The 15030-nt window shown below is 37.4% G+C and overlaps 1 protein-coding gene across 1 annotated transcript in view; it reads left to right on the plus strand.

Moving 5' to 3' along the window:
• The window catches only part of LEMD3 (LEM domain containing 3), a 49570-nt gene extending 34836 nt beyond the window's left edge, over positions 1 to 14734 (plus strand). Inside the window, exons 9-15 of the mRNA XM_010561952.1 lie at positions 192 to 293; positions 1328 to 1430; positions 1663 to 1841; positions 9288 to 9369; positions 13854 to 13959; positions 14055 to 14133; positions 14385 to 14734. Of these exons, the coding sequence (XP_010560254.1) occupies positions 192 to 293; positions 1328 to 1430; positions 1663 to 1841; positions 9288 to 9369; positions 13854 to 13959; positions 14055 to 14133; positions 14385 to 14548 (815 nt within the window). The 3' untranslated portion in view covers positions 14549 to 14734. The remainder of the gene's footprint in view (positions 1 to 191; positions 294 to 1327; positions 1431 to 1662; positions 1842 to 9287; positions 9370 to 13853; positions 13960 to 14054; positions 14134 to 14384) is intronic.
• The last annotated feature ends 296 nt before the right edge of the window (positions 14735 to 15030 follow it).

The following is a 15030-nucleotide window of genomic DNA, read 5'->3' on the forward strand; positions in this document are numbered from 1 at the left end:
TGCTCTTCAAAGTTTAAGAGTTCATGTTGCTGTGTTAGTAAAAATAAAATATTGACAGTGAGTACAGTGTATTTCACTAGCTTTGAAACTTAAGTACTTCAAAATGTTAGCTAGTTCAGCTAACTTCTGAAGTATGTGCTGTAAACCAATGTTCTAATACTGTTTAAAGAGTATTATACGTCTTAATGCAGGTATAGCAGTGGTTTGGGGAGTCTTGCACTACATGAAATACCGTTGGGCAAAAGAGGAAGAAGAAACGAGGCAGATGTATGATATGGTGGTAAAAATCATAGGTATGGCTTTTTGTGTGACATCTGATGTATCTGTATCACCTCTGTATAAGCTTTCAAAGTACTGGCATTAATTCAGTTATGTTTGCTGCCTGTTTAGTTGTCAGTCATCATGCTGTTAGAGTTCTTGGTCAAATAGGTGTCTCATGTGCTTTGTTTCTCTCTTTAAAAAAAATAATAATCATCCTTTAAACCTAATCAAAGCTTTTGGTATAAAGATTGTAATTTGTGAATTACATCAACATGGCTATAATAAATTTCCATTGTCTTGGCGGTATTTTATCTTATTATTGAAAGCAAATACAAATGCGATGTTTGACTGTAAGTAGGGGGTGGCATGTTGCTTTCTGTACCTGTTTTTTCAGCGATCTTTAGCTAAAATACCCACTCCTAAAATGCGTGTTAGTTCTCAATTCCATCCTTAATGCCTTTTCATATAAAAAGCAGCTTTTTAATTAGTCACTTTGAGCAGAAATTATGTTACTGAAATAGAATGCATAATTCAGTTCTGAAATTCTGCCTTTCTACTTGAAGCCAAAACGTTTTCAGCAGTTTGTGTTTGTAGTTTTTAAGCTCTGTTTTGGGCTGTGTTTTTACTTAAATTGTCTTATTCCTTTCACCTACGGCAATTATCGTAAATACAGAGATGGCAGACAAATTGGAGCTGTTTTCTTGTTTTTACCATTTTCCTACCTTTTTTGTTTGCAAATCAAGTTTTTTTGGGGTGGAGGGGAAAGCACTTTATTTTCAAAGGTGACTGTCTTGGCTAACAGCTAAAAGTACCAATCAAGAGTAAGTGCAAGAACTCTTCTCCTTTATTCCAAAGTTATTTGGGGTACTTGGAGGCGCTGCGTGTGGTTAGTTTTCTTGATTTGCTTTCAGCATGGTTAGGAGGAAAAATGCTTCAAATGCTCAAAACATCTTAACTACTGAAATTGGGAGGGGTCTTCAGAATAGCTGTTCATTGCCAGAACTGCTATTTTTCTTCATGTTTGCGTGAACTACGTAGTTACCAGTCTTTCTTATGGTGTCCTCAGATGTTCTGAGAAGTCACAGCGAGGCATGCTCTGAAAATAAAGATTTGCAGCCTTACATGCCGATTTTGCACGTGCGTGATTCTCTAATACCACCTCAGGACAGGTATGTTCTCACTAGAAGGTACTGAATTTTCTTATGTGTAATTAAGGAAAAATAGTAAAAATAAATTGGTTGATTAACTAAGTTAATTTCAGTAGGTTGCATAGTATAATATTTCAGAGATTCTTATTGACACAGGTGGGGGAAAAAACCATTGGATTTCTCTTACATGCTGGATGTCAGCTATGCAGGTTGTTATAATGCTAACTTTGTAATTCTTGCTTCAATTTTTAAGGAGGAAAATGAGGAAAGTCTGGAATAGAGCAGTTGACTTTCTTGCAGCAAATGAATCTAGAGTTCGCACAGAAACACGAAGAATAGGTGGTGCCGAGTTCTTGGTTTGGAAATGGATGCAACCTTCTGCAGCATGTGACAAAATCTTAGTAATACCATCGAAAGTATGGCAAGGCCAAGGTATTGAAGTTCAGTTATATTTTACAAATATAATTGTTTTAATTTCTGCAACTAACTTTTAAACAGTACTTTGCGTGAGTATTGTTATGTGAACTGACAGTGCTATTTCTCTATTATCTTGTTCAATAGACTTTTTCTCTGCATTCAGTGTCTGTCTTGTTTTCAAGCAAAATGAGCTTTTCTGTTACAGCTGCTGCAGAAATACAGCAGAGGGCATGTAGTGAAAATGAGTTGCTTGTTCCTTTTCGTGAATTTTAAAAAATACTCTGTAGTTGGTCAAATTCTGACATGCCTTACTCTTAACTGGAAGTAATGTAATTGGTTGTATCTGACAGCAGATAAATTGGAGCTTGTAGACTTGAGTTTCCTACTGTTAAGTTATCAGTCAGATACTTAAAGACAGTTTGGAAGAAGAGGTATTTCTTTATTTTGAAAGGGAAACTGCTGGGACAAAAGACTCTTCAGTCAGCAGAACATGGATTTTGAGCATCTTCTAGTAGTCCTTCCTTTCTGTCATAAATGTTTTTCTACGCTGTGCATTTGTATTTAAAGCAAAGCAGCAAAGTTTTTGCTGTAATAGAGGAGGCTGTTGTCATACACGGCTTTTTCAGTGGTCTGTCACTTTTCAGCTTTATCATGGAGCCAAGTGGCAAGAATCCAGTGGGTTTGCAGTTGTCTGGCTAGTTCTTTTTCTTTCTGACTTTCTTCCTGCTAAGCTTCAGTTTATGGGGTGGGCCTTTTTTTGTCAGTGAAAAATTGAAGCTAGAAGACTTGAATTCTGGGTTGCAATAAAAAAGAATGTTCTTTTCTATCAGTGTCTGAATGTGAAGGTAAATGTTTAAAGTGGAATCTTAATTGCCACATTATGTGTGGCAAATGTTGTGACTCTTAAGGAGTCTCTCTTGCCTTACACTCTTTTGTAATGCTGTATTGTCTCTCCAGTGGGACTGAAATAAATGCTGTGCAGAATCCTAGTTTATAAACTCACCAGCTTATTTTGATGGTGAGGGAGGAGGGAGTGGTTGCTTCTCCAGTTTTTAGTTCAACTTTTTAAATCAGATGTTGTCAAGGTTGTATCATGCATTACTTCCATGGCATGGAACTAGATGCTGAAAAAAGCCTGGTTAAAAAACAAACAGACTTTCTGCTCTTCCTAGTCCCACTTAAAATGAAAATTCCCACTGGCAAGCAACTGCATTCTCATCTATGTTCTTCTAGAGTATGCTGATTTTGGTCTTAGTTTAACTAATGCAAGAGTAATAGGCTTCCTTTTTCTGCTTTTTACTGGTATACGTTTTTATTGGTAAGAAACAGTGTTTTTATTGTTTCCTATAAAAGAAGGTACAGTTTTAAAGTAGCTCCTTCCAATGTGATTATTTCCTTTCCAAAGACAGACAGAAAGAGCTTCTTTGTGGCCTGGAACATTTATGCTGTAGCAAGCTTGATTGCCCGAGTAAAAGTACTGCTAACATTCTGGTTTTGTCCCAGCCCACTTGCATGTTTTCATAAGTTCTACATATGCTTTCAGCCCTTGGGTCTTAAATTTTGCTTTTCTGTAAGTTCAAAGCAAAAAACGAACAATCCTTTCTGTAAACTTGAAAAGTCAAATATTTTGAGACATTTTCAGGTACTTGGCATGTTATCTGATGAGGCTCTTGGTAGTCTTGGGGCCCATTTCTTGCTTGTCTATCCAAATGTTATATCGGGATATCATTATATACTTCTCAAAGTTATGCTGCTGGTTTTAGCATTATGTTTCTCATATTAAATCATTCAGTGGAAATGGGGGCTGCTTTGTTTTAAAATAAGTTGTGAATACTACTGCAGGCTTGAGGTTCTGCAGTCATTGTCTTGCAGTAACATGGCATTCATTCAGCTGTGACAACTGTATTGCATGATTTCATTTTCTCAATATTTTAGTTAGTAAGTTTATTACAAGAGTTCAAGAGCCTTTTCTTCATAGGACATTGTCCATTAAGGATGTGCAAGTGCTTTAAGTGTAGTCCAGAAATGGTGGGTCTGTTCCATCTCTGTAATACTGTAATGACTGATTTTCAAACACTTAAATTGAACATAGCTTCTGCAAGCTGTGTATATTATAAAGCTGAATCCTCTGTGTAGTTTATTGTTCAATACAGGCTGTGAAACATGACACTGCAGTTCTGGAATTTCTCATTTACTACTCATTTGCTCTCAGTTTTTCTTGTCCTGTTTGATTGCAATATAAATCACTATAACATTCTGTCCTGTATTAGAAATCAGACTGGATTTTACTCCATCTGGAAGACTTCTCAGAGTGTGGTGGCTCAGGTTCTACTTTGCTACATGCAATATATATTCAAGACTCTCAACGGAAGGGTAGTTTCCAAAACTTCCTAGAAAGACAGCTACTGTAGTAGCTACTGTTTAGATACCATCTGAATTTGAGTATCTGATAGCTACTTCAGCATATTGTGAATGCGGACAGAATAACTTTCAGCTGTGGCTTTTAGCTGTACGTTGCCTGGAGTATATACTTAAGATTCTATGCTTTCTGTTGAATAGGATATTAAGACCTGTCCTGTTTCAGTTCTTTTAATAGCAATTTTCCTAGTTTTCTTGTTATGTTTGTAGTTCAGCAAAGATCTTTGAAGAATTGGAAATGCATGTTTTGGCTCTAACAGAAGGACATGGAAATAGGGGTGGCTGAAATTACGTAGGTCATTTGGGCTCTGTGTATCTTGGTAGACAGCAGGCAAAGGCAATTTTCACATGCAAAGGCTCTTTCTATTTTGTGTTCCTTGTTTTCATACGACTGTTGGAAATACTTCCATTACACAAGTCTCATACTTCTTGCACAGCTGTTTCTTGCCTCATGTTAGGAATTCTAATGTATGTGTCGTTTTCTTCATTTTTGGAAGTATAAATCAACTGGAATTAAGTTCATCCTCCAGTTTTGATGTTTGAATATAGAAGTTCATAAATCTAAATACTCTTCAGGACTGCTAGGTCCTGAACAAACTCAGTACATACAAAGTCAGAATGAATTCTTGGTTTTGAATCTTTTGAATAAATTTCAAGGTCTCAATTTTTTTAACCTTCTGAGATCTGGTAGTGCTCTGTAGCAGAGCACACCACCTAGAGTATGTGCAATTGAAGAAGAAAGCCTCTTGACCTGTCAGTGTTTACTAGGATATTGGTAGATGATAGCATGCCCTTTAAATAGGGGATCTGTAGCATGTGTGAAGATCTAGGCTCTGCTGTCTGTTAGCATCTAGAGTTCAAGCATCACTGTGGCATTTTGTCCAGCCCTTCAGAATGCAGCCTGTCTTTTGACAGGCAGTTTGTGTTTTGGTGGTTTGTTTGTTTGTTTTTACTGGGTCAGAATAAAGTCTGGTATATTTCCTTTGAAGTATTATCTACTAGATACATTAGATGTATCTGTCAAAAAAAAAAATTGATAGGTAAGCTCATTGTAGGATGATGGACAAATAAGTGATGTTTTGAAAACAGTTGACAAGAGAATTGTCAATTGAAAAACAATCTTGATCATGCCAAGGTGTAATTTAATTAAATCAATGGGGGGAAAAAAAATACATTTCTAGTGTGTTCAGTTTGCTTTTGCAAGAACAGATACTATTGTCCAGATATCATGCCTTTGATAACTGGAGCTCTACAGAAAAATAGGTAGGCAGTGCTCCAATGCAGCTAAGCTAACAGCAATAGCTAAGGTTCCTTGACAGTTCTGGAGATGAGATAAAAAGGTTCTCTGAAGTACCACATCTAGGGTGATATTTCATCCTGCAGCATGGAAGATGACCTATTACCTTGTGTGAATGATACCCCTCTTCCCTGACTTGTGAGAACATAATCCTTTCTCCATGTTAAAAAAAAAAAAAAAAAAAAGGCACTGCTCTTAACTATTGCAAGAAAACTCTGGATTTTATGCTTGTTGTAAAATTCTGTATCCATCCCATGCTGGTCTTCTATAGCTGAACTTAACTGTGTTAAACCCCAAGTCAACCACACTCTCCTCTCTTAATAACATCTGGTAGTATTTTGATTTCAGTATCTTTCCTGTTTACTGGAGAACCTTGTGTTATGTGGAAGTGCATAACTTCAACATTTTCAACTAAATGTTTTATCTTTTTGTTCTTGCATTTGATAAGAAGGGTTAGTACTTAATAAATTACAGTGATCTGTGGCTTAACGTGAATAAATCTGTTCTTCAGAAGCATGGTTACCTATATTTGATGCAAGTCTTCAACCCCATCAGGTACGTGAAATCCACATCTAAAGATCTGTTGGGCTGTCTTACAACCCATGGTGGTGATACTGGGGAATCCCTTTAGCAATAATCCAGTATTCATTCAAGAGGTGTAGAAAGCTGTACTACAGTTTTTTAATGTTCATTTTGAAGTCTGTGCAAGAACCGCTTCTTCCATTGTAGACATATTCCTGTCACAGTGATAAAGAGATTGTTGAAAGCACATGCTTTTAGCTGCTGCTCTTTGAATCTGGAATGATGCAGTCATTCTCAGTTTAAGGTAATAAACCAAAGTACATTATGATTGAAATACAAAGCGTCTTTCTTGTCTTGAAGATGCTCACTAGTTCCCAGGAGGAATTTCTGAAAGTCCTAAAGACTTTCTTGTGAGTGACTTCCTGCACAAAGTTGTGCTTCTGCTTTCCTATTTCATCTCCACCTTTTTATTCTCATCTTGTAAGTCTTGCTGTTGAGACCTATTTAGGAGAAGAAATGGCATGTAAGGTACTTACTTAATTACGGTGCAGCTTAGACTGTTGTCCTGCAAGAATGTCTGCTTATGCCCTTACTGTGAGGAGAATATTTTGTATGCCCCACACCAGTGTAATTTTTCAAATAATCGGTACAGTAATCTGAATAGGTTTGTCACTTAAACTTGCTCTTTGGGGGAGGGGGAGAATTAATTGTTATATATGTGTAATGAAATTCAAGCAACAGCTGTTAACTATGCTATTTTGAATTTTGCTGTGTAGGTGCAGCATTATTTTTAACTTGCCTGTGTCTTCCCTAGCCTCCCCTTTTGGCCCCATTTCTGGTATACATTTTAATGCTTATTACTATGATAGCATTAATTTTGTACCTCCCTGATTTCTGTGGCCATTTTTTTTTTCTTATACATAAAAAGCTCCATCTAAGTTGCAAAACTTCCTTTTAATTTACCACAACTTTGAAACATTTTTGAGGAAAAAGCAGAATTCATCATTATTTTCATATGCTGCGCTGCCCTGGGCACACTTGCTCTACTAGTATGATGTTAGATTAAGTTGGTAGCAGATTCGTTTTGTGCTGGTGGTGTGCTCTGGCTGAAGTCATCTCTGCAAGCACCTGAGGTATTCCAATCAAAAGGACATCAAGATGATTAGAAATTGGAGCAGGCAAAGCTTGGGTTTTATAGGTATCTACACTAAAGTGTGAATTCCCCATTTAGTTACTTTTGCTATAGCTCGATGGCGTAGCTCCTGCCTTAAATAACAGTATGGGGTTTTTTTGGAGTTCATAAACAGCTTGCAGAAATGTTGATCCTCTGGGCCTAGGGTCTCTGCAAATAACCTCAGCATTCTTTATCCTTGGATTAAAACCATGTGCTGAATAAACCTAGCTATTAACAATCAGCACATAATTTCCTCAACCCCACGCCTTTTCAGGTCCAGGTCCATGACTAGGCCACCCCAGATCACCTTCTCCAGTATGGTGTGGTGCCCCAGTGTACAATATGCTGGTGACATTTCACCCCCCCTTGATCTGCTGGAGCCAACCTACATGAGTAAGGTAAGTCCATTTATTTTTCAATGTTGCTTAGTTCTGTAAAGTTTTTACTGTATACCCAACGTATAATTTTTAATCAAGGGCAAAAAACTTTACAAAACCATGTGCTATTGAAAAAGGACTTGTCCTTAAACTACAGGCAGCTCAGAGATAGATGCAGTGTCACCAGCATATTTAGAAATCTTTTCCCAAGAAAAAACAGACAGTTGTTACAGACGTTGGTGACTTGGACTCTGTGTGTGTATATTCTAGTAAGAATATTTTTAGTTATTTAGGGAACTTATAGAAGGTTTCATATCAGATTTGGAGGCCACCTTTTCTAATTTCTAGTTGGTAATTGTAGGTTTTTTTGCCTCAGAAATTTACATAAGGAGCAAGTTTGTCTATGCTGTATCTGCAGGCAGTGAATTTTCTCTTGGTTAGTGCTTGTCTTTCACACGCAGTGTCTTCCACATGACTGAATTTCTTCTATGTGACACGGTTTTTGTTGTGGTGACGTACAGAAGAGCAGCAGTGTTTGTGTATTTTGGATACACTTGCAAGATTTTATTTTAAAAGGTCAGCAGTTAGAAGCACAGACCTGTAGTGTCATCTGCCCAAAACTGAGACTTCTAACACTTGGAACATAACATCTTGAATCTGTCAAGCTTTTCCAAAGTAGGGATTGCAAGGCAGAAGCATTAGCATCAGTTTGGAACATCGTTTTGTCTTAAGATTTTTAATCTTGCATTTAAACACTTGAATCTACTCATCTCACGTCTTCAAAGTAAAACTTCCTTCGAGCCTTGAAAGTTGTTTTACCAGGTTATCCCCTTCCATTTCTGTTGCTGCTTTGCCAGCCCATCTCAAGGCATGGAACTACTTTATCTGAACCTGAAGGGCTCCTTTATTCCTTTTCTCGTGGTGCAGTCTTCTGTTGTGACTCCCACAAATAGAACTTGCAAACTTTAGAGAAGCCAGTATTTATTTTAGAACTTCAGAATATATTTCACGGGGTTGTTCAGCTTTGAAAGAGTTACTCTTATTTTTAATTTCCATTTTTCTTCTTACATCTGTTTTATCTTCTGGTGTGTTCCATTTCAGATTTTTGCAAGCTTCTGATCATGTGTGTAGAGCGTTTAGGGTTACAAAAGCTCGATCCTTGTAGAGTGCTCCGTGACAGTTGTTACTGCAATACAGATGCAATACAACATCCATCTAAGCATCTCCCTATTTCTTAGTCAGATTGCCCCAAAAGTGGAAGAAATGAAAATTCATCAGGCAGTTAAAACCGAATGGTTAACCTGCAGCTCCAAAAATTTGCTCCAGATGTTAAGAGTATCTGTCTTTTCATGGAGATGTAATGCAAATACTTTATGGTATCTTTTTCAAATATCCTGAATTTCTTCCATGTACTGTGGCCTGGATATAAGAGAGTGCATTATGTTTTTAAATGTAGAAGTTGTAAATCTGAAAAATTCAGTTAAGTATGGTACGTTTTCTTCAGTGCAGTAGAAGACTCTGGGGAACTTAATTTGCTTGAAGCTTTTTTATATGTGGAAGAAAGTATTCTTTTGAGTAAAACCAGAAAGGTATTAATGTATAAAGTTGACACTTGTTAACCAGATGGTATTATGCCTGTCAATAAATACTATTAAATTTATTTTTCTTTGTAGCATTTCATCTAGATAGAAGAAATTCACCACCAAACAGCTTGACACCCTGTCTAAAGATTCGCAATATGTTTGATCCAGTTATGTAAGTAAAACCAGTTATCTGTCTGTACTTCTGTAATCTTTTGGAAGGGTCTGTTTCTTTCCTCTGAGAGGGGTTTGGAAGAAGTGAGGAAACATGAACACCTTAAGAGAAACATGGATTGTGTAAAAGAAAAAAAAAAAACAACCACAAAAAACCAAACCAAAAACCCAAACCACCAAACACCCCCCCAACTTCCTCTTTTCCTCTTAACATCCATGAGAAGACATGAATAATCTTACTGTCTGTCTTCTGTCCTTCATTGTCTTGCTTTACGTCAATTCTTGAAGAGTGTGGCATTTAGTCAAACTACTTGGAGCAATGACTGATCTTTCTCCGTTAATTACTTTTGTAAATGTTCAATTATATCAGCTGGTAGAGGAGACTCAATGTGGCCTAACAACAGACTGTAAGTTTCTGAAGTATTGTTAGGTATTCTGGTGTATTTAGACTGTTATAGAACTTGCACAGTTTGCATTTAAAAGGCTGAAATTAGATGATTTATTACTTTATGGCAGTGTGACTGCCTTGTTTTGAAGCAAATGGATTTTTGTAGTGGGATGGTTTTAAACAAATTAGTGCAGAGTACTGGCTTCTAATGCTCAGGTGCAATTCTAAAGTATGTACCATGTGTGAATAAGTAAAAAGCCTTGTTTCATGTGCCAAGAGTTAAGGAAGAATAATTTTTTTTTTTGTAGTCTTTTAAAGCTTCATCCACTCCGCTATCCTGTTATATCCCCATTGGCTGTGGACTAGATCATGTTGGGAGCTGGGAACTAACATGTAGGTTATGCCAGCTAATCCTTTCTAATATTTGAAGCCTGTTTTGTCCTGTGCAAAGAGATACAGGGACTCCAGTAACTCCTCTGAAGCAATTTATTCCCTGATGTGATTGTATAAGGGAAAAATGAAGATGCTCTGCTGTCTGATGGAGTAAAAGTGAGATGCTAATTGGGACTGAAGAATATGAGGAGTGGAAAATAAAAGCTATTGATTAGAATAGGGAATAACAGGAAGTAGGAAGGGACACCGGAGTATGGACAGAAATGATTGCAAAGTTTGGATTTATTTCTTCAGCTCTGTTTCACTTCTGTTTCTAGCCACACTTAATAATTAGTTCATTGCCTTATTAATTGGAAAGCTGTTAGCTAATTTAGCTGAGGATAGTGTTATCCCTAGCATAGAGAAGAACTCTAAAAAACTTTCTCAATGGCTTTAAGACTTAATGACTGTTGTGGGTAGAGGCCCAAATGTGGCTTTTTTCATAACTTTCAGGTTGCAGTAGGGCGAGCAAGACTGAAATTTTAGGCATTGTTCTTGAGGCAAATTGATCCTCCTGTAGGAGGAAGAAATAAAAGATGAGATTTGCAGAGAATTTTGGGCAAGATCAATGTCCTGTTGTCCTTGCTACAAAGAAGACTTCACGAATTATATTGGTTAGTCTGAGTAGTATTGAAATAAATCCATTCCTGAAGCTTCACTGTAATATTTGTTGTTATGCTGTATTGGTTACTTTATTGTTTCAAAATGTTAGCTGTTCAAAACGTCTGCTGTTAATGGAACTAGTAACTGAGATGTTATTTTTGCCAGAACAATTTTCCTTTATAGCCTATGTCTTTGCTGTAAACTTCCGTGTTTTTCAGTACTGACCCAGTCTATGCCCAGCAAGTGCATTAAAAAAATAAATAAGTTATAGACTAGGAGTTGTTCTTTTTTGGCACTTCTCTTTAGCATCATGTCCAGTCAGCTGTTTTGAACAGTGCAACTTCTAATACGTTTGTTTTTTGTAGACATTTTCTTTTGGAAGTTGACCTAGCTCCGTTACTGGGCTGCTGGATTATTGTTGTAGTGTAGTGGGATACTTCATCCAATTCTACATTGCACACCCCAGGCCATTCCTCTTCATGAGCTGTCTTGCAGAGGACTGCTGCTTAACGAAGTACTTTTTATCACACTCTTGGGTAATCCTGAAAAGAAAGAAAAGAAAAAAAAAAAAACCACAACCAAAAAAACCCAATCCCAAAACCCTCAGTACAAGACAAATTACTTTATTCAACTGCTTGTGTCAAAAGAGGAAGGAGGTTTATGTTCTTGTCCAGATCTGAAAGGGATGAATGCCTTCACTGACCACCTGAAACACAGCATGTACCAGTGATTGTGATTATATTGGCAAATATTGTTTTGATATGTGCCATGAGTGCAAGGTATGCTTAAGAAAATTAAGTTTTTAGCTGCTTTTTTAAGTCAAGCTGTTGTACACTAACAATAAATGACTAAGTACTTTTCAGCAATATGCCAGTAGCTGGTAAAAGCAGCCATCCATAATAGAGGTCTTTTCTCCTGACTCAAGAATCATCCGGGGAATATACCAGTTAATTTTTATTTATCAATGCTAACAGAGTAAGTAATCATCTTTCTACTGCCAAAAGTCAGAAAACTTACCTGGACATTGTGAACCCTCAGACCACAGCAGCAGACTTAAACTTGAGTGTATGTTCTAGGCATTTACTGTGCCAGACACAAACCTGTTTTTTTAAAATATCAGTCTTAAGCATTGTTTGGATAAACCTGTTTCAGTGTTTCTACATCTACCACTAAGTCAGTAAAAAAAAAAGTTCATAAGGCATGGGTAGCATTCCTGCAAGACTCATATTGACAGCTAATGGAACATATGTGTGCAGGATCAGGGAAGGGCAAGTCATTTGTGTTGGGAGCCTATTTCATTACGGGAGATCCAAGTTAGTTGATAATTCATGATGTTTCATGTCTCAGGTCTGCAAAACACAAAAAGCAGACTAGACTGAGAATGTGCTTCTGCTTGATTTGCAAATGGGAAATGAGCACTTGGCAGTAATGCAGTGATTTCAGTATTTGGGAGGAATACACAGCAGAAAAGATGATTGCCTACTCTTAACAATATGATCTCTTCTTATGGTAGCTGGCTTTCTGCTGATGAATGCATGCTTCTTGAGAAAATTGACATGAGTCCTGGGCTGGGAGGGAATGCACCAAAGTCAAGATTTCACAGAATGATAGAACAGTTTGGATTGGAGGGGACCTTTAAAGGTCCTGGCTTTTGCAACTTGGAATGACTTTATTTCCCTAACATCCTGAGCACAGCATGTCATAAAGAAAACACTGTTGTTTACACTGTTAGAGAAGGGGAAGAAGACGACTTGTATACTCCCTTCATTTTGAGCTATCTAGTAAAAAGAAAACACTTTTTTTCTTCCAACCTGAGTAGGGTGCATCTTCTCCTAACTTTTGCAGGGTTTTAAATTGTAGGTGTTTTCCACTGGAAAGTCTCTCTCCCAGTAGGCACTTCATTTGGATCTTCTTTGCATTCTTGTGTCCCCCTCCCACTTTTGTTTGTTTATATATGATCTGCCTGTGTAAGGGGCATCAACTGGGAAGTCTGATCCTCTAACCAGTCAAGGTCAAATGACAGAAACAAATCTGACATTCCGTGTTGCCAGAGTCCCTCAGGTGTTGTGTTAGTGTCCTGCTTGACAGATTTAAGTAATGTCCCTGACCAATTAACTTCCCTATGTACATTTATCCCCACCATGTTGTTTTTTTGTTTGTTTGTTTTTTAATGAATAAGGAGGAGGGTAGATTAAACATTTCAAGAATTTTGGCCGTATGTAGAGAAAACTCTTTAAAATTACCCAAAGCTCATGATGGTATTATTGAAAGAGTAAGTTCATTGTTTTTTGTGTAAAGACTATTCAGGCAGGCTTAAAGATGTATTAAGGCTGTTGAAATTGTTTTCCCTTGGCTTAGATTTATTGTATTAGGACCAGGTAGTTCCTGCAGTACCGTCACAAAAGTACATAGACTTCTGTCTTCTCTAATGATGCACCTAAAGGTTGTTTAGTCTTGACAGTAAAATATTTTTTGTGAAAAGCCCCCCCAGATTGGAATCTGATTTTAACAACTTCTATTTCTGGATCTAGATTGGCATGTTCTATCAGTACCCTATGGGACAAATGCAATTTGATGCTTTGTTTGGGATAGTGAATAGCTATTTCGGTGATGAGCAGTGTCTGAATAGCTAAAAAGTTCCTTCAGTCTGCTGAAGCCTGACATGTAATCTTGCTTCTGTGGCTGCTGGTAGAGGTGATGGAGCAAAGGGACAGAGGCCTTTACAGAACAACGGCCAGCCTGTCCTAGCAGCTGAGAGAAGACTAGTTCATGGCTGCTTCCAGTTTCATACAGGAAGGTGATGCCAGGCTGCTGGAAGAGGAGGACAACTCCCTCCCCCAAATACAGATGATTCCTTTTGATTCTTAGGGTTGAACTTTCTGAAGTGGACCGTAGGACCCAATTTACTGACTACTCAAAGGCTAAAGTACTAAATCTGTCCCAAAGGCATTTAACAGAAAATGTCAAGTTACAGAGAAACCAAACTAAGTGGGGAAGGATGAGATTGTTGTGAATGTTTAAAAAAATACTGTGCTTAATTAAATCTTTCATTGTTTGCCTAGGGAAATTGGTGATCACTGGCATCTAGCAATTCAAGAAGCCATCTTGGAGAAATGCAGTGATAATGATGGAATTGTTCATATTGCTGTTGACAAAAATTCACGTGAGGTGACTGTCTTTCTAGTAACATCTTAATGCTTTGTTTATCCTTGTCTGTTGGACTTCAAAAAAAAAAAACCCCAAACTTCTCTTTCTTAATGCAGGGTTGTGTATATGTCAAGTGTCTCTCTCCAGAGTATGCTGGAAAGGCTTTCAAGGCATTACATGGCTCTTGGTTTGATGGTAAGGAATGGGGGTTTATAACAAAACATGGGTAGAAATGACAGAAGATGGGTGCAGTTGGAGTTCGTTTAAATAGTGAAATGTTTTACATGTAAAGTATTGAGCTGTAACAAAAGTTGTATCTTTTTAATAGTCACCACCTGGTAAACTAATTTCAGTGTAATGATGTGTTTGTGTGTATTACGTCCTGAAGGAAAATGTAGTAATACTGAACTAGAAGGTTTCTCTTTTCCTATTTCTTTGCCTCATAGGAAAGCTGGTAACGGTAAAATACCTGCGACTAGATCGGTATCATCATCGTTTTCCCCAGGCTCTTACTTGTAACACTCCACTGAAGCCATCAAACAAACACATGAACTCTATGTCACATCTGCGTCTTCGGACAGGCACAACTAATTCTCAGGGAAGTTCCTGAGAAGACTTTCTACAACTGCTAGGACTGTTACTTGCAACAGGAATTTTCCTGTTTGGCTGCCGTCTTCCTTTTTTAGTGCTTTTTGTATGTAATACTTTAATGAATTAAATAAAAGTTTGAACGTTCCAGAAATCTTGTTTCCAAAGGGACTTAGCAATGAGGCAGTAATACTGAGCTGACAAAAAAGTAAAAGAAAAAAATTGCTTCAGGAAGTTTTCCGGGGCTATAGTAAACCAATGCATTTAAGTTTTGCATGAGGAATACCGAATTCATTATACATTTGCAGATGTGGTGACTGTATTTTTGCACCAAGAAGTGTTTTTGATAATACAAAAGCATGGAGAAAAGATGACTTCCTGTATTTCCATAGTTTCCTGTGAAATAATCTTGTGGGTATTTTGTAACAACCAACCTACAGTTCCTGATGGTGAATAAGTTAAAATTTCTTTTTCAGTCAATATTAGTTTTTTGTTGCTGTATAA

The sequence above is a fragment of the Haliaeetus leucocephalus genome, unplaced genomic scaffold (assembly GCF_000737465.1).
Source record: "Haliaeetus leucocephalus isolate CR32 unplaced genomic scaffold, Haliaeetus_leucocephalus-4.0 Scaffold151, whole genome shotgun sequence".
NCBI classification, from domain to species: Eukaryota; Metazoa; Chordata; class Aves; order Accipitriformes; family Accipitridae; genus Haliaeetus; species Haliaeetus leucocephalus.